Raw genomic sequence first — 26,755 nt, 5'->3', positions numbered from 1 at the left:
AAGTGAATGGAACAATATGAAATTCATTAAGTAGGATTTCTAAAGATTAAAAATATTTTTAAAAACTAAAGATAAGAAACACAGACGACAAAGGGGATATAGTCCAATGATCAGGGTTATGGAAGAAGAGAACGGAACCAATAGTAGTGAAAATACTCATATAGCTTAAGGAAAAACTTTAAATTTCCTGGCATAAAACCAGACACTACTCAAGAGTTTGAGGGTAGGATCCAAGAAAACCTGATAGAAAATAATCCAACTCAAGATATAATCAATGAAGTCACTAAAGTCCTAGGTCCATAAAAACAGTCCAGTGAAATCCTGAACAGGAAGAAGTGGAAAGATAAGGTTGCTTTAACCTTCACAGGTGCACAAAATGCCATTAGAAGGTACTTCTGAGCGAAATGATAATTAAGACTAAATAGCTTTGATCATTATGATTAGTCTTCAGAAAATGAATGTCAATCTGAACATTGAAAAAAATATAAACCGGTAAAATAAAAAGAGGCAAAATTAAATTAGGGGAATGTCGAAAGGTACTATGTAAAGTTAAGTCATGTAAAAAAAAAAACTTCAAATGTAGCATTTTTAAATTCTGGAATAGTGGTCTTACTTTGGTTAAAAATACCCAGTATATGTGTGATCCTATGTTGGTAAGGCCAAGTCCATCTGCTTCTATAAAGGTACACAGAGCATCTATTAATGGCGCCCACTGCTAACAGTAAGCTTGGGGCAGGGAGAGCAAGAGGCTGTGCATGTTTGAATGCTTTTGAAATGAGCAGTGCATCATCTTTCCAAATAATACAGCTAATAATACAGCTAATAATACAGCTAATAATACAGTTAATAATACAGTTAATAATACAGTTAATAATACAGTTAATAATACCGTTAATAATACAGTTAATAATACAGCTAATAATACAGTTAATAATTCTAATGTTCCCAAATCCCTGTATTTTAGTCTCTTTTCCCAAATAAACACTGGCCCCGACTTGACACAAGAGTGACTTACCTTACAGTGGTGCTTTAATAAATATAGGGACATCCTGCTAATTTTTTTCTCCAAAACCATTTTATTGGGAGCTAATACAATGTCTTATCATTCCACAGTTCAGTCACGTCAAGCAGTATTGTGCAATTGTTACCACAATCCTACTAATATTCTTAAGAAGACATTTATTAAGTCTTAAATAGAAAAAGGGCAAGACAAAGGCAGACACCCACTAATTTTTGCTGATTGGTCAATATCTAACCTATTGATTTGGCTTGATAAAGGGGAAAAATTTTAATATAATGATAAATGCCAGAAAGAAGTATTATTGCTATATAATATACATTCAGAGATATTCTATATGATGAATAGTCATATGAATATTCATAATATTCACACAGATATTCAATATGATGCTAAAATAACTTCAAGTCAAATAGAAAGTAGCCCTCCCCCTTATACTTTAAAGTCTATGACCTCTGAGGACCTTTCCAGGTGTGAACATGTTTGACTTTGTGATATGAATCATGAAATGATGCTATGAATATCTGTCTTCTGCTATCGAAATCATCACACCCAAACCATGTGCAATGTCAGAACTCTAATGCTCTAAAATGTTATCACCAATATGGTCTTGGCTCCTCTGCCTGTATGAGAGAGTGAGGGCCAAACATGCAGCGCTCAAATTGATTTATGCTCCATGGAAGCCCAACAGGACCAAGTAGAACCGCCCCCTAGGGTTTCCAATGCTGTCAATCTTTCCAGAAGCAGACTGACTACACAGCTTTCTCCTGTGGAGCAACTGTTGGACTCAAACTACTGACCTTTTGGATAGCAGCCAAGTGTTTTACCCGCTTTACCACCAGGACACATAAAAATTAGGGCAACTGTCATTAATTATGCTTTTCAGTGGAGAAGATTAAAATTCTCAGAAAACAGAAGACATTGATCCAAAATCAAATAGTCGGAAATCCACAAAGCCAAGACTGGTCTTTGTAATCCCCCCAAATCCATTTTTTGTTTCAACTTGACTGACCAGGCAGCTACCACTAATGCATGTACAGTAGCCTAGTTTCATCAGCTGTGACTGTCTTCGCAGCTGGGGCCACTTCACTCAAAGTGGAAGGACAGTGGCACTGTTGTCACTGTATTCCTGCCCAATCTGGTGAAGCAACAGCTTTGGAACGTCATGGAAATGACACTTAAAGCAACCAGGCTGGACTTATCCATCATCCCCCAATAAAACCCTTAGGCAGCGGGTGGGGAAGTGTGCACCAAAAGCCTTCTCAGAATGGCTCGCTACTGTCTTCTTCATTTTCTTGGTTGTCCAAACACGAGAAGTAAAAAGCTACTTCGTGGCACACACTAGCTGGTGTAAGCCACTGGGAATCACAGGTAGAGAGCAAAAGTTTTCCTAAGACTCTGATAAGCCAGGTTCATGTGTTCTCAAGTGTATGTTTTGGATGCCTTAAGTCAACTGTTGACAAGCACTAGGTAAACATACTGAGAAGAATGGGGAAAAAAGGACTGACGCCAGGAGCCAGGTCCACAAAGAAGCCACCAAATTCACTAAGAACAACTATTACAATACCATTTAAGAACAGATAGGTCAGATTTTACTCCGAGATTTGTGAGCATAAAAGAATGTATGGCTGGAATTTTTTCCAGAAGCCAGCATGGCTCAGTAGATTAAGCACTAGACTGTTACCTGCAAGGTTGGCAGGTCAAGCCCACTAGTGACTCCACAGGAAGAAAATGAGGCTGTCTGATCCCCTAAAAATTTACAGCCCCAGAAACCAAAGGGAGTACTTTCTACTCTGTTCTACTGTGTTTTGAGAAGTCAGTGTCCACTCCATGGCAGTGACCTTGAGGTAGGGGGTGGGGGAGGTGGTGGTGTTGTTTAGGAGACCTTTCAGGAATATGTTTATTTAATGTTTTGGAACAGATTCAAATGGTATGAAATTGAGTAAGCAAAAATTTAATGACTATACGTATAAAATGTAGAGATATAAGGTATCTATACATTATATATAATACATATAAGATGTACATACAATAGAGATTATGTATTTTTCAAAGACATATTTTAAAGAAAGGGAAGATTACGAATTGTCCCAGATGTGAGCTTCTTATTAGGACCACCACAGAAATTTTACCAACTCCACGGGGCCTATTTAAAGTTTCGTGCCTGAGTACAAAGACATAACATGACAGTCTATGGCTCTTTGACAAGGTTTTAGCCCCACAGGCAAACTGGAAACATGTTCAACCATTTCCAGAGCCATATTCAAATCCCTTTTCAATTACATAGAGAATGGTGATACTGCCTTCAACAACTGACATGGTTAAAAATTTATCTACACATTGGCCTAATATCTCTAAAAGAGAAGATAAATTTTCTTGCTCTGTGTTTCTCCCTCTGAATCAGACTGTGTTAAAAGCAATCAGGCCCAGACTCAAGGAGGCAAATCACAAGGCTCAACATAGTCTCTTTGTAAAAACATCCATAACTAAAACTATGAGCCAGAGATATGAAAAACAGTAACGAGACACACAAAAACAATTCCATTGGATGAAAATATTAAGCGAAATAGTCACGGCTCCCCTTTGATGAAGGCTTTTGAGCTCGTGAAGTATAAGCTACAAGGCATAATCATTTAGAGCCAATCACTCAGAACAGATGGCAGTCATTCGGGGTATGTTCAGAGACTATCCGCAGGGTGCGCGGTTACAGAGTGATTTGTTCTGCCACCATCTAGACTCGTCACTGGCAAATGAGCTACAGAATGTGGAACTCACAAACTTCAGGAACTTGCAGGCTACCACGGATGCGGAGAAGCGGAACAGTTACAGGGTCACTGGGCAAAAACCTATTTTAAGGTAAGACTATCAATAGCACGCCTAAGGAATGGGAAGCATTCACTTTGGGATGCATGATAAGGGATGGTTTTATAATGTAAAGATACTGTCTTGGCTCTACTGGTCCTCCTGCCAACCCCAATGCTCTTACAGTAACCCTACGTACGACAGGACAGGACAAACGCAGCACCGTCCTCACCACCATCGCTCCGGTCCAGTGCGCCCTTGGGGTCACCGTGTCCATCGTGGAGGGTCTTCTTGTTCTAAACTGAGCCCGTCTACTTTGCCAAGCAGCATGTCCTCGAGGCAGGCGGGAGCGCCTTCTGGTCGCCCATCCAAAGGCTATCAAAGGTGCGCCTTCTCAGCGCCCTCACTGAGGAAAAGTTCCTCACCAACACCGTAATTCACCGACACCCATTCTTCTTCGCTCTTCCTCACCCACGGTCCAGCTTTCGTCAACATACGACATGACTGGAAGTATCATGGTTTGGGTCCGGCACACCTTAGTCCTCCAGGTGTCATCTTCTATTGGCAATATTTCCAAGAGGGCTTTTGCGGTAGGCGGACCACGCGACATGGTTTTGAGTTCTTGCACTGCCCCCGTGGGCACCGATTGTGCAGCTGAGTGCAATGGCAGCCGACAACCGCACACTTTGTTTATCCTGATGTTTGCTCCATGCTCCCGCGGGAGGGTGTCTCTGTATTTTGACATGTTGTCCATATTTATTACAGGTGAAGGGTTTTTTAAAAGTATTTCAAGTACACTTTGCTTTCAGCAACCAAGGTTGTGCCAACTACGTATCAAAGATTTTTATTCACTCTTCCATCAATCTACATGTTTCCTCTTCACACAGCCTCGATTCGTGGGTCATTTGCTAAGCAAAAGATTGACTAAGCACAATGAAAAGATTCAACCTCGATGACACATCTTCCTTGATTTTAAACCATACATTATCTATGGATCTATCACTCTTTAATAGCCTTCTATGCATGTGAAGGGTGGACACTGAGTAAGGAAGAAGAAAGAAAAAGTTTGATGTATTTAACTGCGGTGTTGGCGATGAATACTGAAAATACCATGGACTGCCAAAAGAACAAAGAGATCAGTCTTAGAAGAAGTACAGCCCAAACGCTCCTGACAGACAGGATGATGAGACTTTGCCTTACACCTTATAGGATGGGGTGGAACTGTCCCTGTGAGTTTCTGAGCCGGTACCTCTTCACACGGAAGTAGAAAGCTGTCTTACTCAGAGTGGCTGGGTGCTTTCATATTGCCGACTTTGTGGTCAGCAGGCCACCACATAACCACTGCATTATAAAATAAAAGCAGTCGCCACTGTGTGCTTCTGACTCATTGAGACCCAGTGGTGCCAGAGAAAACCTGCACTCCATTAGATTTACCCCCAAATAAATAAATGAACTCCACTGCCACTGAGTTGATTCTGGGTCCTGATGATCACGTGGGATTCACAGCAGGACCATGCTCCAGAGTTTTCACAGCTCCCAGGAGTCGGTCCGGTCACCAGGCCTTTCTTCCGCAGGTGTATTTGCACCACCAACACTCTACCTAGCCGACGAGCACTGTATCATCGGCGCCACCCAGACGCCTCACCTTAAGCGTTCGGGGTTGAAATATAGAGTACACATTGCAGGCCAGCTCATGCCACTGAGTTGGTGCCAACTCACATCCACCTTTGACCTCATGTGACCAGGACATGGTGTAGTGAGAACAACTGCCCACGCGAAATGCTCCCAATGGGAGTTTTTTCAACACAATTATACAGTGGGGTCAACTAACCTTGATTGGTTTCCTCTCCGTATGGGTACTCATTCATCCATCTGGTTTTCAGAGTCGCATTGATCCTGCAAGAACACCAAACCGGGAAGATTGAGAAAAGGTCTTTGTGTTGCTACACCACCCACCATACGTTACAAATCTCCCCAGTTAGCGGTGCAGTTCTTTATGCTTTGGGCTAGGGAAGTGACACAGGAAACAAGAAGGACAGCTGGCATTTTAGTTTATTTGCTCTGCCTTTGCTTTTGTGCTTGATCTTAAAGAGCAATTTAAAAGGCCGAAACACCAACTATGACACAGCCTAAGATTACAAACTAGGACAAACACAAGAGATGAAATTGCTGGAGAAAAGGCAACGGATCCAGGAAAGACGACGGGATAGAAATTCAGAAAGGAAGAGGTTCCAAGTTGACCAGCCCCCAAGTAAAACCAACCAACCAACAAATCAATTGCCATCACGTTCTGAGTCCTAGCAATCCCACAGGGCAGAGTAGAGCGCTGCCCCGGGAGTGTCCCAGGATGCACATCTTTGCAGGAGCAGAACGCCTCTGCTTTCTCTCTTCAAGCTGTTGGTGGATTTGAACTGCTGACCTTGCAGTGAAGAGCACACTGAGTAAATCAGCTAGACCACCACCAGAGCTCCCAGACAGTTTTAAATTTAAAAGTATCTAAAGTAATATACCATATTTCATTGAGATCTCGTGAGTCAAAACCAACCACTCATGAAGTTTTTACTTTTGGCAAATTAATATATATAAGTAACTTCTTAAAAATTAAACAAATCTATTTAAAAAGAAAAAGGAAAGCTTTCATAAAAGCCTCTAAATCCTTAGGAACCCTGATCTCATCCAAAATAATTCAATAATATTAGATTTAAGAATTCTGACTTCAAGAGACCATCTGCCCCCTACAATAATTTTGATGTTTTATTGGAAACTCTTGTTTATTCTCTCTTGCTATTATGTGACTTGCTTCAGAATTTCCATTTCATAAGGCAAATTTTCTTTGGCAATGAGTTAAATAAAGCCAGTTTATGAGAGAGTTGGCCCACCCTCTATTTGGGATTACGCTGCCACTGTGAGGGGGTGCTCCGCGGAGTTCCTGGCAGACCTATGGTGCCGTCTGTGGGCCGTCTGTGGGCAGAGGGCCTGTGCGCCTGATCGCCACACATCTCAGCAGAAAACAAGCCCACTCACCCCGAAGGCCTGGCGTGAGAGGTAGAAGAATTCACAACCTTCATGGTCTTGTCCTGTGATGGAAACTGCCCCTTAAGTTTATTCTGGGTTTCAATATAGCGACCCAAGTGTCTCTCTAAATACATGCCTAAACATAGCCACTGCCATATACTGTAGTTGCCACTAGGATTGGGACTGCTACTGAAAAAGCAGCCTGGTGTAAAAGCAGGATTTCACTGTTACGGTGGCAGCGCTGGAAACAGCCTTTGGAAATTCCGAGTTCCCCTCCCCATGTTCGCCATAATGTGAGATCCCTTGCAAGGTATCAGCTAGGCCAGCAGAGGACTGGGCACACACACCCTGGCTCATTCCATTCGTGGCCATAGATTTTATTTCACACTAATCCTTATGTCATATGTACGGGGTGTGTTTTTATGAGAAATTAACAATTCCAACTCTAAAATTCCTAACTCCTTTTGTGATCCCATAACTAACTCTCTTTTGGATACAATGTAGCAGACGCCCCTGATGTTTGGTTTGGTCGCTACAGGGTGGTTGGCGTAAACACCTTGCTAAGTGACTCCTGTGTGCACCAGGCCTTTCTCTCTGCCATGAAGTAGATTCCGACTGACATCGACCCGACAGGACAGGGTAGATAGAACTGCCCTGTGGGCTTCTGAGACGGTAACTCTTTAAGGGAAAAGAAAGCCTCACAGAGTAGCTGGAGGTTTCAAACTGACGACCTCCGGGCTACCAGTCCAACATGTAACCACTACGGTACCAAGGCTTCTCCGAAAGAATAAGGGAAATTCATCCCGAGCAGGGGAAGAAAGCTCGAGTGAAGAAACTCTCCTACACATCAACTGTGTAGGCACGTCTCGTGCAAAAACTTTCGGCCTCAATTACATAACTTGTATTCCAAGGCACAATTCAGCCAAAGACTAAAATAAATGTAAAATGAGGTGAATATAACATAGCATCGCACTTTGGGTTTTTTTCACCCACAGTATTTGGAGATTTACAGGGATCCTAACATCAGTTATCGGGTAATAATTCTCGGAGCTGTTAAAACCTATTTGACAAGGATGGACGTGAGCTTGGAGAGGTACTAAGGTGCCGAGTCAGAGACTCTCAGGGTCCCTGTGAAAGCCTCTTAGTCGCTGCACAGCTCTCTGTCATTTAGAGGCATATTTACAACCACCGACGAATCACCTCTACAATACCTTACTCTCCATCCAAAGCAGACTCCTGAGAACACTCACGATCCATCTATTCATCTTCCCGATCCGTGGCATATGCCCCACTGCCCTGGACAAACTCCCAGACATTAAGTAGCCCAAAGAACAAGGAAGAAATGCAGCCACAGGGGAGAGCGAGAACATCGAATGGCAGTCTCCCCTCTGTCCTCGTTCACCCTCGGTGCAGTCAGTGTTCTCCCCGCCAAACAAGGAAGAAACGGGCACTGCTTTCCGTGCCCCACCCGCCCTCACTGCAAGAGCCCGCGTGACTCAGTGAACTACAAACCACAAGACAGGGGGGGTGAACCCAGCAGCCGCTTCAAGAAAGAAAGAAGAGGCTCCGCTCAAGAAAGACTTACAGGTTCAGGAATCCAATGGGGCAGTTCCGCTCTGTCCTGCGGGAAATCTATGAGTAGGAATTGATTTATCTGCAGTGGGAGAGAGAAATAAACCCTAACTAATGTCTACAATAACATGCAAATTCTGAAGTTTTATGCACATAAAATGATCATATCTTTATCAGCAGTCCAAATTTTAAAAAAAGTTTTCCTAAACTCTCTCTAATTATAGCCATTTAAAAGGGGGTGGGGTAGGTTAGGGTGTTTGTTCTGCAAGCATCTATTAAAATCATGTCCTAATATAAAACAGGAAATAGCAGATTGCCAATAAGAGTTACTATCTCCTCACTTTCCTACATTAAAAGACTGCTTACCCCTGCCAGAAAGATTTCAATATTACTAAACCAATCTTAAAAGCCACTGTCCTTATCAAAAAACAAAATAATAATATACAGATGGATGCTCACAATTCTGGCTTCAAAAATGATTCTCACTTGTCATTAGGTGAAGAAAAGCAAAGATCATTTGTTTCAGTAATGAAAGAAGAGAAATAATCAAGTGCTTCCAATGCGACATTTGGACGCAATATAAAAGGCGCAGTGGGTGATGGTTCTGTGTCAGCTGGGCTGGGCTGGGTAAGCATTCTCAGTGGCTTGGCAGTTGAGGCCTCCCCACGATGGGCTCTCACACAATGTAATCAACTCCACATGGGACCTGCTGTGACAGGTCAAGCACTCATGGGAAGATTAGCGTGTCGTGCTCGCCCTTTGCTCACGTCAAAACTGCATCCGGAAGATAGTGTCACGTGCCTACTTCCACGGTGAGGAGCTACCTCACTTCTTGCTGGTGTGGGACCTGAACCTGGCTCATTGGCCTTGGAGCTATCAGTGGCCTGTCATGTTGCCTGCTGCCTTCAGGCTCTTCTGCCTCTGCCTCCACCTCCACCAGCCTTCCTGTTGGGCTTCCTGCTTCTGGGCTCATCCGCCTTGGCAGCTGCATGAGTAAAGAATATTAAGCGCAAGACTGTAAATCTAGCATCTGACATCCGACCCCACAGCCTTGAACCAGGCTGAACTGCTTCTACAACTGCGTGAGCCACTTTGTTGACATGAAATTCCACGTAATATATGTATGTATGCACAACAGGTACAGCATGGCTGGTTTTGCTTCTCATACTAACACACAGTATTTTTAAATTGAAATCTAATTGCACTTTAATAGCTGCAAGGCCCAGAGAATGGTTTTCTAAATTCTTTACATTCACTTTTTTGTTGTTGTTCCACCCATGAAACTTCCAGATCTCATCATCAAAGCTTCCTTTAGAAACCAAGAAGATGGTGAATGAATGTAATGGCCCTGGCCACTAATCAATCACTGTGACAAATAAGGTGATACATCAGAATAATTACCTATAAAAAAGATGCATCATACTATTGCGTCAAACTAGTGGATCTTCATCACTTTGTGTAAGATTGATCCCATCCTCAATATTTAAAGGGGTCCTGGCCTGAGTTGTGCCAATGTGGCCGGGCCAGGATGCTTAGTGATTTGGCAGTTTGTAATTATGTGACCATCCCCACTTGTAAGGGGGTGACAACAGTGGTTCTCAAGCTTCCTAATGCGGTGACCCTTTCATACAGTTCCTCATGTGGTGGTGACCCCAACCATACAATTGTTTTCATTGCTACTTCATCACTGTCATTTTGCTGCTGTTGTGAGTCGGGCTACCCCTGTGAAAGGGTCGTTTGACCCCCAAAGGGGTTGCGCGGCGACCCACAAGTTGAAAACCACGGGGTTAGAGTGAAGCACCGATGTCTTTATTTAGGTGAGAGGCCTGACATGAAGTAATGGGAAGCGGCCCCCCTGGGGTGTGGGCGACATCACCTTTTCTCTGACAAGAGAGAAAAGAGGAGAGAGGGGAGCCCACGAGGGGTCTGTGTGTCACCGTGAAAAAAGAGCCAGGAAGCAGAATGCAGCCTTGGGACCCCAGGGTCACTGAGCTGAGCGCCTCCTAGACGCAGACCAATTCAGATGCCAAGGCACGTGGAGATCGCGAAGAAACCTCACACCCAGAGGCAAGAACCTTCCTCCAGCGCTGAGGGAGCCCAGCAATCCCTGGACTTGGCTCTCTGACTTCAGACGGCTAGCCCCTTACAGGAGCCCTGGTCGCACAGTGGTGGTTACGCGTTGGGCAAGGTGGGCAGCTCGAAACCACCAAGCTTTCAACATCTCTGACGAGTTAGTCTCAGAAACCCCCAACAGCTCTTCTGCCCTGGTTTAAGAGGCAGTATCAACTCAAAAGCAGTATCTTGTTTGGCTTGTGTTTGCACCTCGGAAAATATGACAGTGTAAGTGTCTGTGAGCCCAAGCCATCCACTTGTGGTATTTGTCACAGCCGTACTAAGCAACGAAGACGGAAGATGCAGGTTTAAGACACTCCCCAAACTCCAGGTCCATAAATGCCCTTGCTGCTGGCTGCTCCAGGGTACTCTCTCTGCATCTTTAAATGCAAACCGAGAAACCAGCTTTAGAGGTGTTTATGAACGACTGACTCGTCAGGGAATTCCAAAGGCAATTTAGAGGCTGTGTTTCAAGTCAATGGAATTCTAGTGCTGCTACAGAAATTCCATTTGGAATTCCGTCTTCCAGCTTCAGTGTTACAAATCACGGCTTCATTCTTGTGTTTCCCAGAACTGACCAAATTCCAAATTCAAGCAATAAAGGTTTGTCTACATATGCAATTCCATCGCCATAGCTTTGAAAGCCGATTAGGGAACTAGACAGACAGGCTGTGTGCACGTGAGTCCTAGATACTCTACAACCGGCTCATGAGTCAAAAATGCTGTGATACAAGTTGCCCCTTATCACCCCCTCCCCCTCCTACTTAAAGTTATTTATGTTTTATCTGCCATAGTGAGTTTTCTTGGGAACTAACAGTATTTGAAGGTTAATCTAAATATTTCTGGAGATAAATGCAAATCTCACTGCTACATTTTCATAGCTATTTTGACTGGGAATAAAACAAGGAGCCAAAGACTCAAAGCAGTGTGCTCGTTGCTAGGTGACAGGTGACATTGACTGCATCCGTTCTGAACATGCACAGGATGAGACATCGACTAGAGAGGAGACGCCTGGATTGCACCCGTCATGCGATGCAGCGTTCAGATAGAGTTCCTCATAGAGACCGCGGGCGGGCGGAAAGCCATGTCTGTATAAAGTGGAGGTGTTTACAGCTGCCCCTCCAGTTTCCCCTTCCTGGCTGGTCCAGCAGCCTTTTCTTTCCCTTCCACGTTGGGCATAAATACCGGATAGTATCTGCTTACTGCCAGGTGAGCGGTTCGACATCACCAGCCAGCTGCTCCAATAGAGCAAGACGAGTTTCTACTCCAGTTAAAGACCAGAGTCTCGCAAACTCACAGGGGCAGTTCTACCCTGTCTGGCAGGGTCACTATGATTCAGTATGGACTCAGTGGCAGGAAGCTTGGTTTGGGAGGTCGGTTAGCATTAAAATACCTGAGCTAGGTGCTATGTGCAACCAAATCACAGCAACTGCTAATGATACCGTGGTTTGCCTCTGATATCACTACGTGAAGAAATGTGAAGTTCAAGTTATAAAATCCTGCTGCCTCCAAGTCAATTCAGCCCCATTACCAACGGCTTTCATAGACATCTCCTTTTGCAGTAAGTAGAATCTTTTACACACACACACACGACACTTACCATTACATTTCGTAAACACAAGACCATGAAATAACATTCAGATGAATTAGTAAAAGAAAAGTAGACCCATCAAAGTTAAATTCAGATGAACTACAAAAATCCTCCTGGATACAGTCAGTATTACACACTTACATTCAAGCAGTGCATCCTTCTCCTGATACAAAAATAAAGTTCCACCCCCTCTCCTTTGACTTATCTGGGCGGTTGACAATACGGCCCCAGGAAGAGCTTCTACAGATCCCAGGATTTCAGGATCTCACATCAGTGGACGCCAAGAGAAACAGGGGGTGGAGGGGGAAGGGAGGGGGGAGTTGTAGAAAAGATCCAAGCTTGAAAGGTGGACAGAATGAACACCAGCTTTCCTGCCTCGGGGTAATGAGACCAGAACAACTTGTTTATTAGCGTTTATAAGCCTTGGGTCTCTCACCTGTTAAACTGGTATTATTAAAGCTAATTTGTGCTTTCCTTTGGTGAGGAATATTGGAAAAGAGGGTGTTTATTTTTACAATGTCCATAGCAGACTGTGTGGTGCATATTTATTAGATAGTCAACAAATGTCAGTTCTATTGGCACTCACTACATTCCGTATCAAGTGATTAAATGGCCCTTTCCTCTTCAACCCTCAGAACTTGAAGCCAACCATGTGCAACACTAGCTGAAGTTACCTTTTGCTAACACCTCTTCCAACCATCCACCTTGAGTCTGTTACAGATAGGTCCTATACACAGACCACAAGGTCACGAGGCTAGGTTCTCAAAGGAAAATGTCTGTGATTGCTCCATCAAGAGAACCTAAGGGTCCAATCGCCTATCCCATAGCCAACTCAAACAAAAGCCATGAGAAAATGGAGATAAGGTGTTTAAAAGTCATCAATAACCCACTGCCAATAATTACCCCTTTGGAACTTTTTTTTATGCCTTGATGTCACACTTTATTTAGCTTTCTGTTGTGAGTTAGCTGGGAGTCTACATTTAGAGGATTGATTTTGTGTTCAACAACATAATCTACTTATTACCCCTCAATACCTTGCCATGTCCCTCACTTGGTTTCCCCTCTTCTCATGGAATGCTATATACCCCTTCACCCAAGTTAACACCTGTCTCTCCCCTAGCCCAGGGATGGGGATCCTGTTATCTGCCAAGATATTTGATGTTGGATATTTACAACATCATTTGCAGGCTATACAAATTTCGCAACTTAAAAATTAGCCTACCAGACACTGCACCGACAATTGTTGGGGGGAGGGAGATACACAGGGGAGCAGGGAGCTGCCACCAATGAATATAAGAAAATGTTCCGAAATTTACTCTGGGGATGACTACACAAGTGGTTTTAGTATGATCGAACGATTAAATTGAAGGATGTGTGAAGTATATGCTAATTAAACTTTTTAAAAAAATTAATCTGCTAGATGTGGTCAAACATGTGATTAATTCACCCCTAGCATGATGGCTCAAACTGCTTCTCTTTGGTGAAGCATGTGGTGATGCTGGCTGGCATTGAGTTTGCGGGCCTGAGATGGCCTGGCAGCACAACGAGTATGCCTTGGGCTGCTAACTGCCAGGTCAGTGGATCAAAGCCACCAGCTGCTCCACAGTAGAAAGGCAGAGTTTTCTACTCCCATAAAGTGTTACAGTCTTTGAAATTCATGGGGCTGTTCTACCCTATCCTATAGGGTGGCTTTGAGTTGGCATCAATTCGATGGCACTGAAGTTATATATGACACGGTTCCCAGGCTGTCCATTCCCCACGCAGGCTCTACCCTTCCCTCTCCCCCAGCCCAACTCATCAAAATCCATTTGTTGTTGCTGCTGCTACAGAAAGTTTTGTCTTGGTCTTTCCTCTATAAGAGTGATCTCACACTTTATCTGTCCTTTGTTTGACTAATTTCCTTTAAATTCATTTGTTATAAAAATCAACTGAAAATCCTGCATTTATCAAGCTGTTCTTTCTTATTTCCAGAGTTGTTTCTCTGAATTTACCCTTCAACCTAGGAATCCTGCCACCTGGGAATGACAGAAGCAGAGACTAACAGGAAGCCAACTTTTAGGACGAAGGTCCCAGGTGGGGGTCAGTGCGGCCAGAGGGCTGGGCAGGCATTAAGCAGGTGGGGGTCAGTGCGGCCAGAGGGCTGGGCAGGCATTAAGCAGGTGGGGGTCAGTGCGGCCAGAGGGCTGGGCAGGCATTAAGGACAAAATGAGTTAGCAGCAGCCCATTTTCAGAATGAGAAAGAAGAAAACCCAAGATGGAAATGACTCTGTTAATCAGCGTTCAGCTTCCATCCCTCTGTGCACTCAGAGAACAAATACACCTCTCAAAGAAGTAACCAAAGCCAATGAATTAAGCATCTCTTGTACATACAGTGCAAAGTGTCTTTCGTGCAATGTGCCTCTACTCAAGTGTCATTGTCGCGCTTGGTCGTCATGAATCCAATTCGTACTGTGAAGGCCTGACAAGCTGATGGCATTTTTGTCTTCGGATGTCTAATTCGTGTGATGTAGATGGCACTGCAAACATAAGCATGTGCCACGTGCACTTACTTGCACAGGACGGCCGCATGCCTGGCAACACGCTGCCAAGGGTAAGGCGGCCAGGCTGGTGCGCTCCGCCATTGGAAAACACAAAGATACCCTTCGCTTAAGCTTCTCTCAGGATGCGTTTTTAATCTTCAAGCGGAAGAAGTTCAAACGTGTTTGTTCTTCTGTTGTGTTTTAGAAGGCTGGCAGGGGACACAAGCCTTGGTGGTGCCGATGGATAGGTGGCAGTCTGCTCAGCAAGGTGTGGGCAGTTCAAACCCGCCAGTCACTCCATGGAAGCAAGATGAGGCCATCTGCTGCCGGCAATGATGTGCGGGCTCAGCAACCCAGCGGAACGTGCTGACGCTGTGCTAGGCGGTCACGGTGGGAGAGAAAGGAGGCTTCTCCCCCTGTAAGGAGCTAAGCTTTGGGAACCCAGAAGGTCAGTTCTACCTGGCTTGCTATGTGTCACCACTGACTCAACAGCTGCGAGCCTGTGTATTTTGTTCTATTTTTATTTTCTTTGTGGTTATTTTTTGTTTGGAAGATCACTATGAGTTAGAATCAACTGGATGACACTGGGTTCACTAGTCTGTTTATTTGTTGTTGGGGACGGAGGTGGGGATGGGGATGGCTGCCTACATGTTCATGTCCAAGCATTTTCTTGGAGTGATATGTGATTTCATGATTTACACATTGCTAAAACAGCAATGAGAACTAGCTCTGGTGTAAGCACATGATGTTGGTGCAGTGGAAATGAATCCAACTCAAAGCGACTTTTCCCGGGAGAGTCGAACTACCCGACGGTCAGCTCAGCTCCCATGTCTGCGCCCACAAGAGCCTCCACGTGAGTCCAAACCGTGTGAGTCCTAGCAGCCAAGAACATAAGTGTTGCTCCACCAACCTCCTTGATATACCTCTCTCCTTCTCTCCCTCCCTCCGTCCATCCATCAACCGCTGAGTCACAGTGACCCTGTAGGACAGAAGAGAACTGTCCTCTGGGAGTTTCTGAGACGGTCACTTTTTCCAAGACTGGAAAGCCTCATCTTTCTCCTGTGGAGTGGCTCGTGGTTTCGAACTGCTAACTTCATGATTAGTAGGCCAACCCATAGGCCACGTCGACACCAGAACTCCTTGGTCAGCATATAAAACTGCATCAATGCAAAATCTATGGACTTCTCAACACGGTCCACGGTGATGGCGTGCGCAGAGCTAGGCGCACTGGGAAGTAGGCAGTGGCATGTTTCAGATACCCCAGGGCGCAGGTCTATTCAAAGAAGCACTGTGACCAGATTGGGTATGCAGTACTCACACCGGGTTTTCTGATGAACCGTTGCCGCGCATGCTTGGCTTTGCCAGCGCTAAGCAAGATAAAACCCTTCCAAATGCATTGTAAACAGTTTGCTTAGGGAGTAAATTTATTTTCCAGTCCATCACAACAGTCGTTGATTAAAATATGCTGTTCTGCGCCACGTTTGAATTAATTCATGTGAAATAAAACAAATATTTATTAAATTGTGGAGGGGGTGGGGAGGGAAACATTCCATCAAACTGTAAAACCTGCGTAGAAAAACAAATGGCACACACTTAATTGCGGTTGACATTTCAATGAAATTTGCATTTTCATAATATTTCACAATCATCGGAAAATAGCAAAAAATATCATGGGGGGAAATGCGGTGTTTTAGCAAACGTGCCTGTCTCATCTTTTCACCCTCTGAACTCAAGGAAGATGTCCCCCCACAGTCTGCAGGCCACGGCCCAGAACTGCCTGGCGGTGGGCGCTGACATTCCGACCGGGGACAGAGAACCACGGAGGTTCCTCTGTGACATTTTTCACGAGGTGTCCTGTGGGGTGCTAGGTGCCATCCTCCATAGTAGTTCTGACAGCTGAACTCACCAAGCCAGCCTATTGAGGCAGCATAGTCTTCCACCTTCCGCAGCACTGGCTGAATCCGGTCCACAACTAATTGCTAGTACATAATCAGAAACCCCAATTTTGAAACTGACAACATTTACTAAAATGCCTTCTGACTAGGACTAGTAGTCACTTTCTGGGTAACAAATTGCTTCAATCAAGCACATTCAAGCTCCTGGAAGAGTACTTTTCCCAAAAGGCCAAAACCATCAACTCACTGCCATCATGTGGATGCCGACTCACAGTGATCCAATGGGTCACAGGAGAACCGCTCACCAGGGCTTCCAAGCCTGAAACTCTTTCTGGGAGTAGAAAGCCTGGTCTGTCTCCCCGGAGAGGCTGGTGGTTTCCCACTACTGAGCATGTGCAGTCTGACCAGCGTGTGACCACCTGGCCCCGAGGCGCCACGCCCAAAAGACACCCGCGACAAAGCAGAGACCCCCATCACCCCCTTGAGGAAACCCATCCATGGGCTGCCCGAGACCTACAGCCTGAAGAAAAAAGGCCCAATGGGCTGTTGTTCCCCCTGGTTTCATTTACAGTTTCTGTTTAGTCAATGAATGAAACAACGCATAAAACACATAAAATACTCAGGGCATGGAATCAGGAGAGACCAGTCACTGGGGAAGGGCATCATGCTGGCTAAAGCAGATGGGCCGCGCGCAGAGGAAGGCCCTCGAAGAGGTGGACTGACACGGTGGCTGCAGCACTGCGCCCGGGAGCGACAGCAAGAATGAAGACAGCACAGCACTGCGCCCGGGAGCTACAGCAAGAATGAAGACAGCACAGCACTGGGCAGCGTTTTCCTCTGTTGTACACACAGGCCCCTCTGGGTTAGAACTGACTTGACTGAACCCAACGTCAACAACATACTTGCTCAAAAATTAAACCTCTCTAACAGAATTTTTTTAAATCAATTTTAGAACATTTTATTCATTCGTGTACTCATTATTAGCTCTCCATTTCCCCCTAAACTCACTTCCCATAATCGGAAGGAACTATTAATCCAGCTATTGTCTTTATAGATTAACCTATCCTGGATTTAATAAAAAGAGCAACATACAAACAGCAAACTCAAACAATGATAAATCAGAGGGAAACTTCAGTCAAAAAGAAAATATTATAAGTTACAGCAAATTAACAATGGGTCAAAGGGAGAACAAAAGATAAGGTGTTAATTTTAAGCTAACTACATCTGCATTAACACACTTTTCAATGTACTCTGTCCAAAAGAAAGGGTATTCATATAGGTCGTCAGTGGTCAGAGTGGATTCTCCAGAGCTTAATCCATGTGGGAGCCCTGCAAATGAATTTGGGGCTTTCATTGTCATCCATAGCCTTCTGCAAACCAGGTGCTCAGAATATAAGCTCTAGTACAGTTCCCCCCCTCCAGTCTTGGATTTTGTTACTAACAATCCTTGGATCACACAGGCTGGTATGCTGGCATGCTTTTTCCATGTGGGCTTTGTTGGATCTGAGCTAAATGGCCGCCTGTTTACCTTCAAGCCTTTAAGACCCCAGACATTATCTTTTGATAGCCAGCTACCATCAACTTTCTTCACCACATTTGCTGATGCAGTGATCGTGTTGGGAAGGTGAGCATCATGGAATCATATGGTATTTCTACTGAAAATTTTAAAAGACGCTCCATACCATTTCCCACAGTGATTGTACCACTTTAAATTCCCACTAGCAGTGTATTGTTTTATTTTTTTTGAACTTTATAATGAATGCTGGAGTGAGACAATATCTCTTGTTGCTCTGATTTGGATCTCTAATGCCTAATCTTTTCTGGCCACTTGAATGTCTTCTTTGATGAAGTAGCTATTCATGTCTTTTTCTTTTTTTTTCTTTTTTTACATTTTATTAGGGGCTCATACAACTCTTATCACAATCCATACATATACATACATCAATTGTATAAAGCACATCCATACATTCCCTGCCCCAATCATTCTCAAAGCATTTGCTCTCCACTTAAGCCCTTTGCATCAGGTCCTCTTTTTTTTTTCCCTCCCTCCCCTTTCCCCCCTCCCCCATGTGCCCCTGGTAATTTATACATCGTTATTTTGTCATATCTTGCCTTATCCGGAGTCTCCCTTCCCCCCTTCTCTGCCGTCCCTCTCCCAGGGAAGAGGTCACATGTGGATCCTTGTTATCAGTTCCCGCTTTCCAACCCACTCTCCCAGCATCGTCCCTCACAACCTTGGTCCTAAAGGTATCATCCACCCTGGATTCCCTGTGCCTCCAGTCCTCATATGTACCAGTGTACAGCCTCTGCCCTATCCAGCGCTGCAAGGTAGAATTAGGATCATGGTAGTTGGGGGGAGGAAGCATCCAGGATCTGGGGGAAAGCTGTGTTCTTCATCGGTACTACCTCGCACCCTAATTAACCCATCTCCTCTCCTAAACGCCTCTATGAGGGGATCTCCATTGGCCAACACTTGGGCCTTGGGTCTCCACTCTGCACATCCCCCTTCATTTAATATGGTATATATATACATATACACACATATACACATACATACACACACTTATATCTTTTTTTTTTGCATGATGCCTTATACCTGGTCCCTTGGCACCTCGTGATCGCACTGGCCAGTGTGCTTCTTCTATGTGGGGTTTTTTGCTTCTGAGCTAGATGGCCGCTTGTTCACCTTCAAGCCTTTAAGACCCCAGACACTATCTCTTTTGATAGCCGGGCACCATCAGCTTTCTTCACCACATTTGCTTATGCACCCATTTGTCTTCAGCGATCCTATCATGGAGGTGTGCAGTCAATGATATGTTTTTGTTCTTTGATGCCTGGTAACTGATCCCTTCGGGACCACTCAATCACACAGGCTGATGTGTTCTTCCATGTGGACTTTGTTGCTTCTGAGCTAGATGGCCGCTTGTTTATCTTCAAGCCTTTAAGACCCCAGTCACTATCTCTTTTGATAGTCATGCACCATCAGCTTTCTTCACCACATTTACTTGTTCACCCACTTTGGCTCCAGCCGTTGTGTCGGGAGAGTGAGCATCATAGAGTTCTAATTTAATAAAAGAAGGTATTCATGCATTGAGGGAGTGTTTGAGTAGAGGCCCAAAGTCCTTCCGCCACCTTAATACTTGGCCTATAAATATAGACACATAGATCTATTTCCCCATCCTCCTATATATATTTGCATGTACATGTCTTTGTCTAGACCTCCATGAATGCCCTTTGACTCCTAGCTCTTTCCTCCATCTCCCTTGACTTTCCTCCTGCCCTACTACCATGCTTCGTCGCCACCTGGGCTAGAGTATACCTCTTCTCTAAGCAACCTTACCCTTGATCATTTCCCACCAGGCCTGCCATTCCCCCTTCTCTACCATTTGGGGTCCCATGTTTTCCCCTTGTCCCTGGGTTTGTTAACACCACTTCCTTACCCCCCCTACCCCCCACCCCAAGTCCCCCCGGAACTGTCGGTCCCATTGTTTTTCCTCCAGATAGTTCATCCAGCCTGTCCTATTCAGACAGACCTTCTAACAGAATTTTTTAAGTGCCCAATCTAACAGAATTTTCCAATGATGAGCAAATGAGTAGCGTGTCAAATAGACTGCTTATCCATAGACGGTTCACCATGTAACCAACAACCTCAAAACAATGGTCATTAAGAAGGACCAGTGAATGTAGTGCCGATGAAGAATACAGCTTTCCCCCAGTTCCTAAATGCTTCCTCCCTCCCCCCGAATTCTACCTTGCAAGTGTGGATAGAGCAGAGGTTGTACACTGGTACAGATAGGAGGTGGAGGCACAGGGAATCCAGGGTGGATGATGCCTTCAGGACCAGGGGTGTGAGGGGCGATACTGGGAGAGTGGAGGGTGAGTGGGTTGGAAAGGGGTAACTGATTACAAGGATCTACATGTGACCTCCTCCCTGGGGGATGGATCACAGAAAAGGGGGTGAAGGGAGACGTCGAACAGGGCAAGATATGACAAAATAATAACTTATAAATTATCAAGGGCTCATGAGGGAGGGGGGAGCGGGAAGGGAGGGGGGGAAGAGGACCTGATGTAAAGGGCTTAAGTGGAGAGCAAATGCTTTGAGAGTGATTAGGGCAAAGAATGTACAGATGTGCTTTATACAATTGATGTATGTATATGTATGGATTGTGATAAGAGTTGTATGAGCCCCTAATAAAACGTTTTAAAAAAAAAAAGAAAGACCAGTGATCCATTCGGTTGACTCTTATTTTAAAGGCCTGGAAAAGGACACCATTTAAAAATGGAAATATGGTTAATTTGGAGAACGTCAACACAAATATAATCCAAGAAATTGCTAGCAGGCTGAAGATCAGTGATTTGGAATAGTAATAAATGTTTTGTGGCACATCTAATTTGCTATTATTTCATCCATGAATCAGCCACAGACTAGGCACGCAGGCTGCTACACAGCTTACAATCTACGAAAGGGGAGTCACGTGTGAACACTGCGTGTTCCTGAAACAACTACCATACTGCGCTTGCGTCCATTCCACAGTGAGGTGTCCGTTTATCTTAGGAGAGAACAGGATCTCGGTCACATACACTAAACCAAGAAGGGGCCCCAGAGGCCGACGGGGTTGTCCATTGAGCTGCTGCGGGCAAACTCACCGGTTTCTCCAAGGGGAAGGTGAGACCGTCTGCTCCCATGGAGATGTACAGTTTCAGAAACCACAGGGACAGTCCTACTCTGTCCTGCATGGTCGGGATGGATTCCAGTAGGGGTGTTGAACTGGGTTTGGGGGTTTTGAACTGGGAGCATTAGATTGGGTAGGGGGGAGGGGGTGAGAGCATGACATTTTTTCAAAACAACAAGATCAATACCCTGACTTCAGATTCCTAGTCTCTAGTACAGCAAACCATGAAATATCGGTTTTTCTAAGTCACCCCATTGGTGGGGCTCTGTGGGTTCGGCAGACCTGGGAAACTGATAGAGCCCCCAATGAATGACACAAAGATTTTGGAAGACAGTGTCTGAACAAAAATCACCCAGTGGTAGTCCTAGCAAGTTAGTCACAGAAATGCAGCAGAAACTAAAATACTAAAAATCCAGATTTGCTTTCTAAATAAATAACATATAGATCAACGTCTCTTCTCATTGTCAAAGAAGTGCTCACAAATAAAATAACGTTATTAAATAATTATTGGGAGAAAGCAGATCAAATGCGCAAGTCTACTTTCCTACTAAGTGTGGAGAAATCTATTTTTACATCATTTTAATTTAAATAGACTGTCATTTAGAATCATCTGATGGCATAATGGGTGTGCACTGAGTGCTAACCTCAAAGTCTAAAGTTTGAAACCACCAGCTGCTCCACAGAGGAAAGACGAGGCTTTCTACTCCTGTAAATATTTACAGATTAGAAACCCACCGGGGCGGTTCTACCCTGTCCTATAGTTGAAATCCACTTGCTGGCACTGAGTGACCATTCGGAATCATCTGGTTTTAAAGGAATGGTCCTTTTAATTCTCTAACTTCATTCCTGAAAGTGGTTACTACACTTTGGGAGAAAAAGGAAAAGGAAGCATGGAGAACCGTGTTCCGCTAAGAAGAAAGACATCGACTTTCAGCAGAAGATGCACCAGTCATAAAGGTAGTACAGAAACATCACCAGCACACACTTCATTTGAGCTTACTATGAACCACGGATATATTAATGGCACATCCAAGTGGTCTCTACCTATAGACACCAGACTATGAGAGGACTATTGAGGACTACGGGGTGCTTAACCCAGTGCTTCTTTGAAGCAAGGGTGGAGAGATTTCCTCTCAAGTACTTCTGACAGGTTATCAAGAGAAACCAGTCCCTGGACCAGGACATCATGGTGGAAAGAGGCGCAGCCCCTCCGTAAGATGGAATGGCACGGTGGCGGCAACAGTGGGCTCAAACAACAATGGTGGAGATGGCAAAGGAGCACCGGGTGTCTGGTTTGGTTCCAACTCAACAGCCCCTAACAGCAATTACATCTTAACTTGCGTCGTTCTTCACAGCCACAAGAAGTTGGTGGAATTACTGTTCCCATCCTACACATGCAGAAACACAGAGAAGCAAGGTCACTTGCCTAAGGAGTAGACAAAGTAGGCAGTGGGTCTCCAACGTTCATAATTGTATTCTCTACTCTATGCACTATATAAACAACCTCACCGCAACCTCTGCCTGAAATGCACAATGGCGGGCTGCCTTTATTTGTGGAAAAGAGACCCCAAAAAGCCAACTGCAACGAGAGTTTGGGTATTTTTCTCCCAAACGTTTGAAAGAAAAATGTCTAGAATTATCTCATTTGACTTCTTGCCCATGTTATAAGGAAGTTCAATATTTTTACAGTTTTGACCCTAATTGAATATTTTTATAAATTTTAGCGGTTTTCCTGATAACTCTTGTATAATCGCCTACGCAAAACACTAGAATGATGAATTTGATGAAAGTCCTTGCTTTCCATGCTTCATCATGATGTCCAAACAAGTGCTCCCACATATAAGATATCGAACTTTTCCCAGGAGAAATACATTGTATCCTTTTATAATGTACTCTTTACAAAATAGTCAATTCCAAAGACACATATTAAAGGGTTACCTCTAACCTATGCTGAATTCTGTTACTCAAGAACAGCCATTAAAGTAAGTAATTTCAAAATGTAATTTATCATAATTTAGGCCAAACCGGTTTCCTTCAAGCCAGACTATTTGCATGCAACTAAATCTTGCTTTCTTTTTTTATTCTAAATGTACACTTACATGAACATAATGCTAAGCCACGGCAATAAATTAATCAAATAATAATTTACATCTCATACATAAAGCTAACCAGAAATAGTTCACACTTTGTAAGTCAATTTTCTGAAATTTGAAAGAATCATAAAATCTCTAACCGTACATCGTCACTCATTCTACTATTCCTACAGTAAATAACTGAGCTGGTCCCCGGAAGTTCAAAGATTCTTACAAGTCATGCTCATATAGAATGTAACCTGAAAGAGGACTTAGTAATGGCACACTGCAATTCGGGTAACTACAGTGGCTTCAAAGCAGCACTGAGAAATCGGGTCCCAATTGGAACCAGGTGTTCTGACTTGCCACGTTCACCATCTTTTTCAAAATACCCTGTAGGAAAATGAAAGTAACTGCATTCAGCCAAGTAGACACAACTTTACTGGTGAGCCAGAATACAGCTATAAACTCTGCAACTGAGTGTGCTGTCTTTCATTTTTGAGAATAACATTTGATACCATCTAAATCAGTGGTTCTCAACCTTCCTAATGCCACAACCCTTTAACGCAGTTCATGTTCTGGTGACACCCCAGACCATACAATTATTGTCGTTGCTACTTCATAATTGTAGTTTTGCTACTGTTACGAATCAGGCGACCCTGTAAAAGGGTCGCCTGACCCCCAAAGGGGTCATGACCCACAACTTGAGAACCACTGATCTAAATAAACACACAAGCCCACGCTATTTGAAGATGTTTCTCAATGACAATCTTTGTCTAAAATGTCCTCACTGGTTTTCACCAAGAGGTAGTTTGTTGTTAACCTACATGATATTTAATCCATTGTCCGCCATAGCCTTCGAACTCTAGTACGCTTCAACCTTCAGGTGGTAAAGCTTCAAACTATTCTGCTCCGGCGAACCCATTTAAAGCCTTTTCATATTTGGTCAGTGCCTATCTCGTGCATAACTATATTTAGATTCTCCTTCCCTACTCTTCCAAGGCTTCGCTCTCTTGTCTTAAAAATATTAAAATGACCCAAATCTCCATAGTAATTTTTGGTCTACTGTAGCTACTGCAGGTGTGTGCTGTTGTCAGGTGTGGTCAAGTATGTTCTGGGTCACAGTGACACACAATACACAACAAAAGACAACACTGCTGGGCCTTTCGCCACGCTCATTTTCGAGCTTGAGCCGCTTGCTACAAGAACTGTGAGTGTCTTCCTCTCGTTCGCTGATCCTCAGCTTTACCAACCATGCCCGATTTTGGTTTTTCCAGGGACTAGTCTCTCCTGGTAATGTGCTCAAAGTACATCGAAGGAACATTCTGGCTGTAATCCTCCCAAGACAGATTTGTTCCATATGAATCGCAATGGGGCATGATCGGATCTAACCCTGGGAAAGAAGTGTTCAAAATAAGCCAGTACGTGGCGTTACACAATAAAGACTGTGCTTCTCAGACAGGTGGCCACAATTCGCTACCTCGACTTTATCCTGACCATCCCCAGCAATATTTTGGACATGATGACAGCCAACCTGAACCGGGCTGATTCTTCTCCACGGTTTCACAGCCTTCCCGGGATCTCTTCTGCACTATCTTTAATCATTGTCCCGATGTGTTTTTGTTTGTTGATTGGTGTCTGTTTGGCGGACTGGAGGTGGTGTTTCTTGAAGATTCGAGTCTACACCTATGAGCACAGATATTCTTTCATTTTAAGGCATGGTCTTATTATGTTTGCCCTCTTAGGTTGAGACATTACAATCTCCATGATTACTTCCAAATCTCTAGGCCTAATTGTCTACCTAAATCTCATTCTACTTTTTTCTCACATAAATATTATTGATTTGATAGGTAGGTAGGTAGGTAGGTAGGTAGGTAGGCAGGCAGGCAGGCAGGCAGGCAGGCAGGCAGCAGACAGGTGGAAATTGTCATTATGCACAGAAAACACAATTATGTGGTATAAAAAGTTAAATGCTTTATAGTCAAAATATTAGAATTAATGCATGGATTAGCAGGGTTACCAAACAATAGGGTGACATACAAAAATATTCGTATTTCAGCAAAACACAATTATGACAAGAACTGAAAAAGGCCAATGCCCTTTATAACATTAAAAGTTAAATCCCTAATTAGAACTATAATGAAAATGTTCAAGACACCAAGAAAGATGACCCTACAGACAAAAGGTAAAAGTTCCCTAAAGAAAATGGTAGGATATGCCATGTTCATGAATGGTAAGTCTCCCTGTTAAAATGCGAATTCTGCTTCATCTAGAGATTCCATAGAAACACAATCAAGTTTTCAGATTGAAATTCAGGTGTGTGTGTATAAAATTACTAGAAAACTGACTCTAGATATAAAGTGGAAACACCAAGAACTTGGTGGAGCCCAAGGGCCTTCGAAAGAAAAATGCTAGGGACGTAAGTTTCCCTGTGTCACGAACTCGGATAAACTTCTATGAATGACAACACCTTGGAATCATCACGGAGGTCTTAATGAACACATAACGGCTTGGGTCATAATGATCATATTTGGGGTGGGCGTCAAATGGATACCTATTGCATCGTTTGTGACCCAGCACTCCGGACATATGTACTCTGTGCCACTCTGCACAGAAATGCGTGAGAGCTAAAAACGGGGGCCACCGCATGTAGTTTCACTATTCCCCATGCTGAGGCTGTGGACACCGCGCAGGTAAAGAACCTTCTGGAAGTAGCAGCAAGGCCTATCGCTATGGCCTTAGGAATTGTGAAGGGGGCAGGGGTCTACTGTCTGAGCACAGTTTGAGAAAGCACGGCATGACCAGGGGTTACCTGCCGCCCTCAAAAGCAATTTTTTTTCAAGGCTAAGTATTTAAATTTTTTATACAAAACCACTTTCTCACCTTCAAAGCACTCTCCATTACACTTATATTTGTCAAATCTGTGATTCCATTCTTGGAAACAGGGTTCAAGCTCATCTGTTTGGATGGCTGAGAGCACCTCCCTCATTGTTTTCTTCACCTCTTCTACATCATCAAATCATTGTCCATTCATGCTCTTCATTCACGGAAATAAAAAGAAATCCCATGGAATGGGGTCAGATGAGTAAAGTGTGTGGGGCATGACAAGCATGCTGTTTTTTGCCCCAAACGGGTGCACTGAAATGGCTTCATGAACAGGTGCATTGTCATGGTGGCAAAACCAGTCCCCCATCTACCACAAATCAGGTCTTTTCTGTTGTATACTGCTATGCTAACTTCTCAGAACCTCTAAACAGAAAGTTTCAGTAACAGTCTGACCTGGTGAAACGAACTCCAAATACATTACTAGTTAACATTCTCCTCCTTTGGGGAAGTTGATGGATGTCCAGAACAGTATTTAACCTTTTCTAAAACGAGAAAACCACTTGTACACTTGTGTTTTTCCCATAGCGCTGTCCTTGTCAGCTGTGTTCAACATCACAATATTTAATCAGAAATTTTCTCCCCGAGCAGGAAACAAAATTT

General features: G+C 44.0%; 1 protein-coding gene across 4 annotated transcripts in view; it reads right to left on the bottom strand.

The window, feature by feature from the left end:
• KLF12 (KLF transcription factor 12) overlaps positions 1 to 26,755 on the bottom strand; it is a 519,184-nt gene that overhangs the window by 337,127 nt on the left and 155,302 nt on the right. The window contains exon 3 of one of the 4 annotated variants that reach the window (XM_075562975.1): positions 5,652 to 5,716. The exons of 2 other annotated variants lie outside the window; for them this stretch is intronic. In XM_075562975.1, coding sequence (XP_075419090.1) covers positions 5,652 to 5,688 — 37 coding nt within the window. In that variant the 5' untranslated portion in view covers positions 5,689 to 5,716. Of the gene's footprint in view, positions 1 to 5,651; positions 5,717 to 26,755 lie in introns of those variants that run through there. One more of the 4 variants, XM_075562977.1, reaches the window with a different exon arrangement.

This window comes from Tenrec ecaudatus, chromosome 11, assembly GCF_050624435.1.
Source record: "Tenrec ecaudatus isolate mTenEca1 chromosome 11, mTenEca1.hap1, whole genome shotgun sequence".
Lineage (NCBI taxonomy): Eukaryota > Metazoa > Chordata > Mammalia > Afrosoricida > Tenrecidae > Tenrec > Tenrec ecaudatus.
Note: the sequence above shows the minus strand (reverse complement) of the source record. Positions and strands in the feature narration are given on the sequence as shown.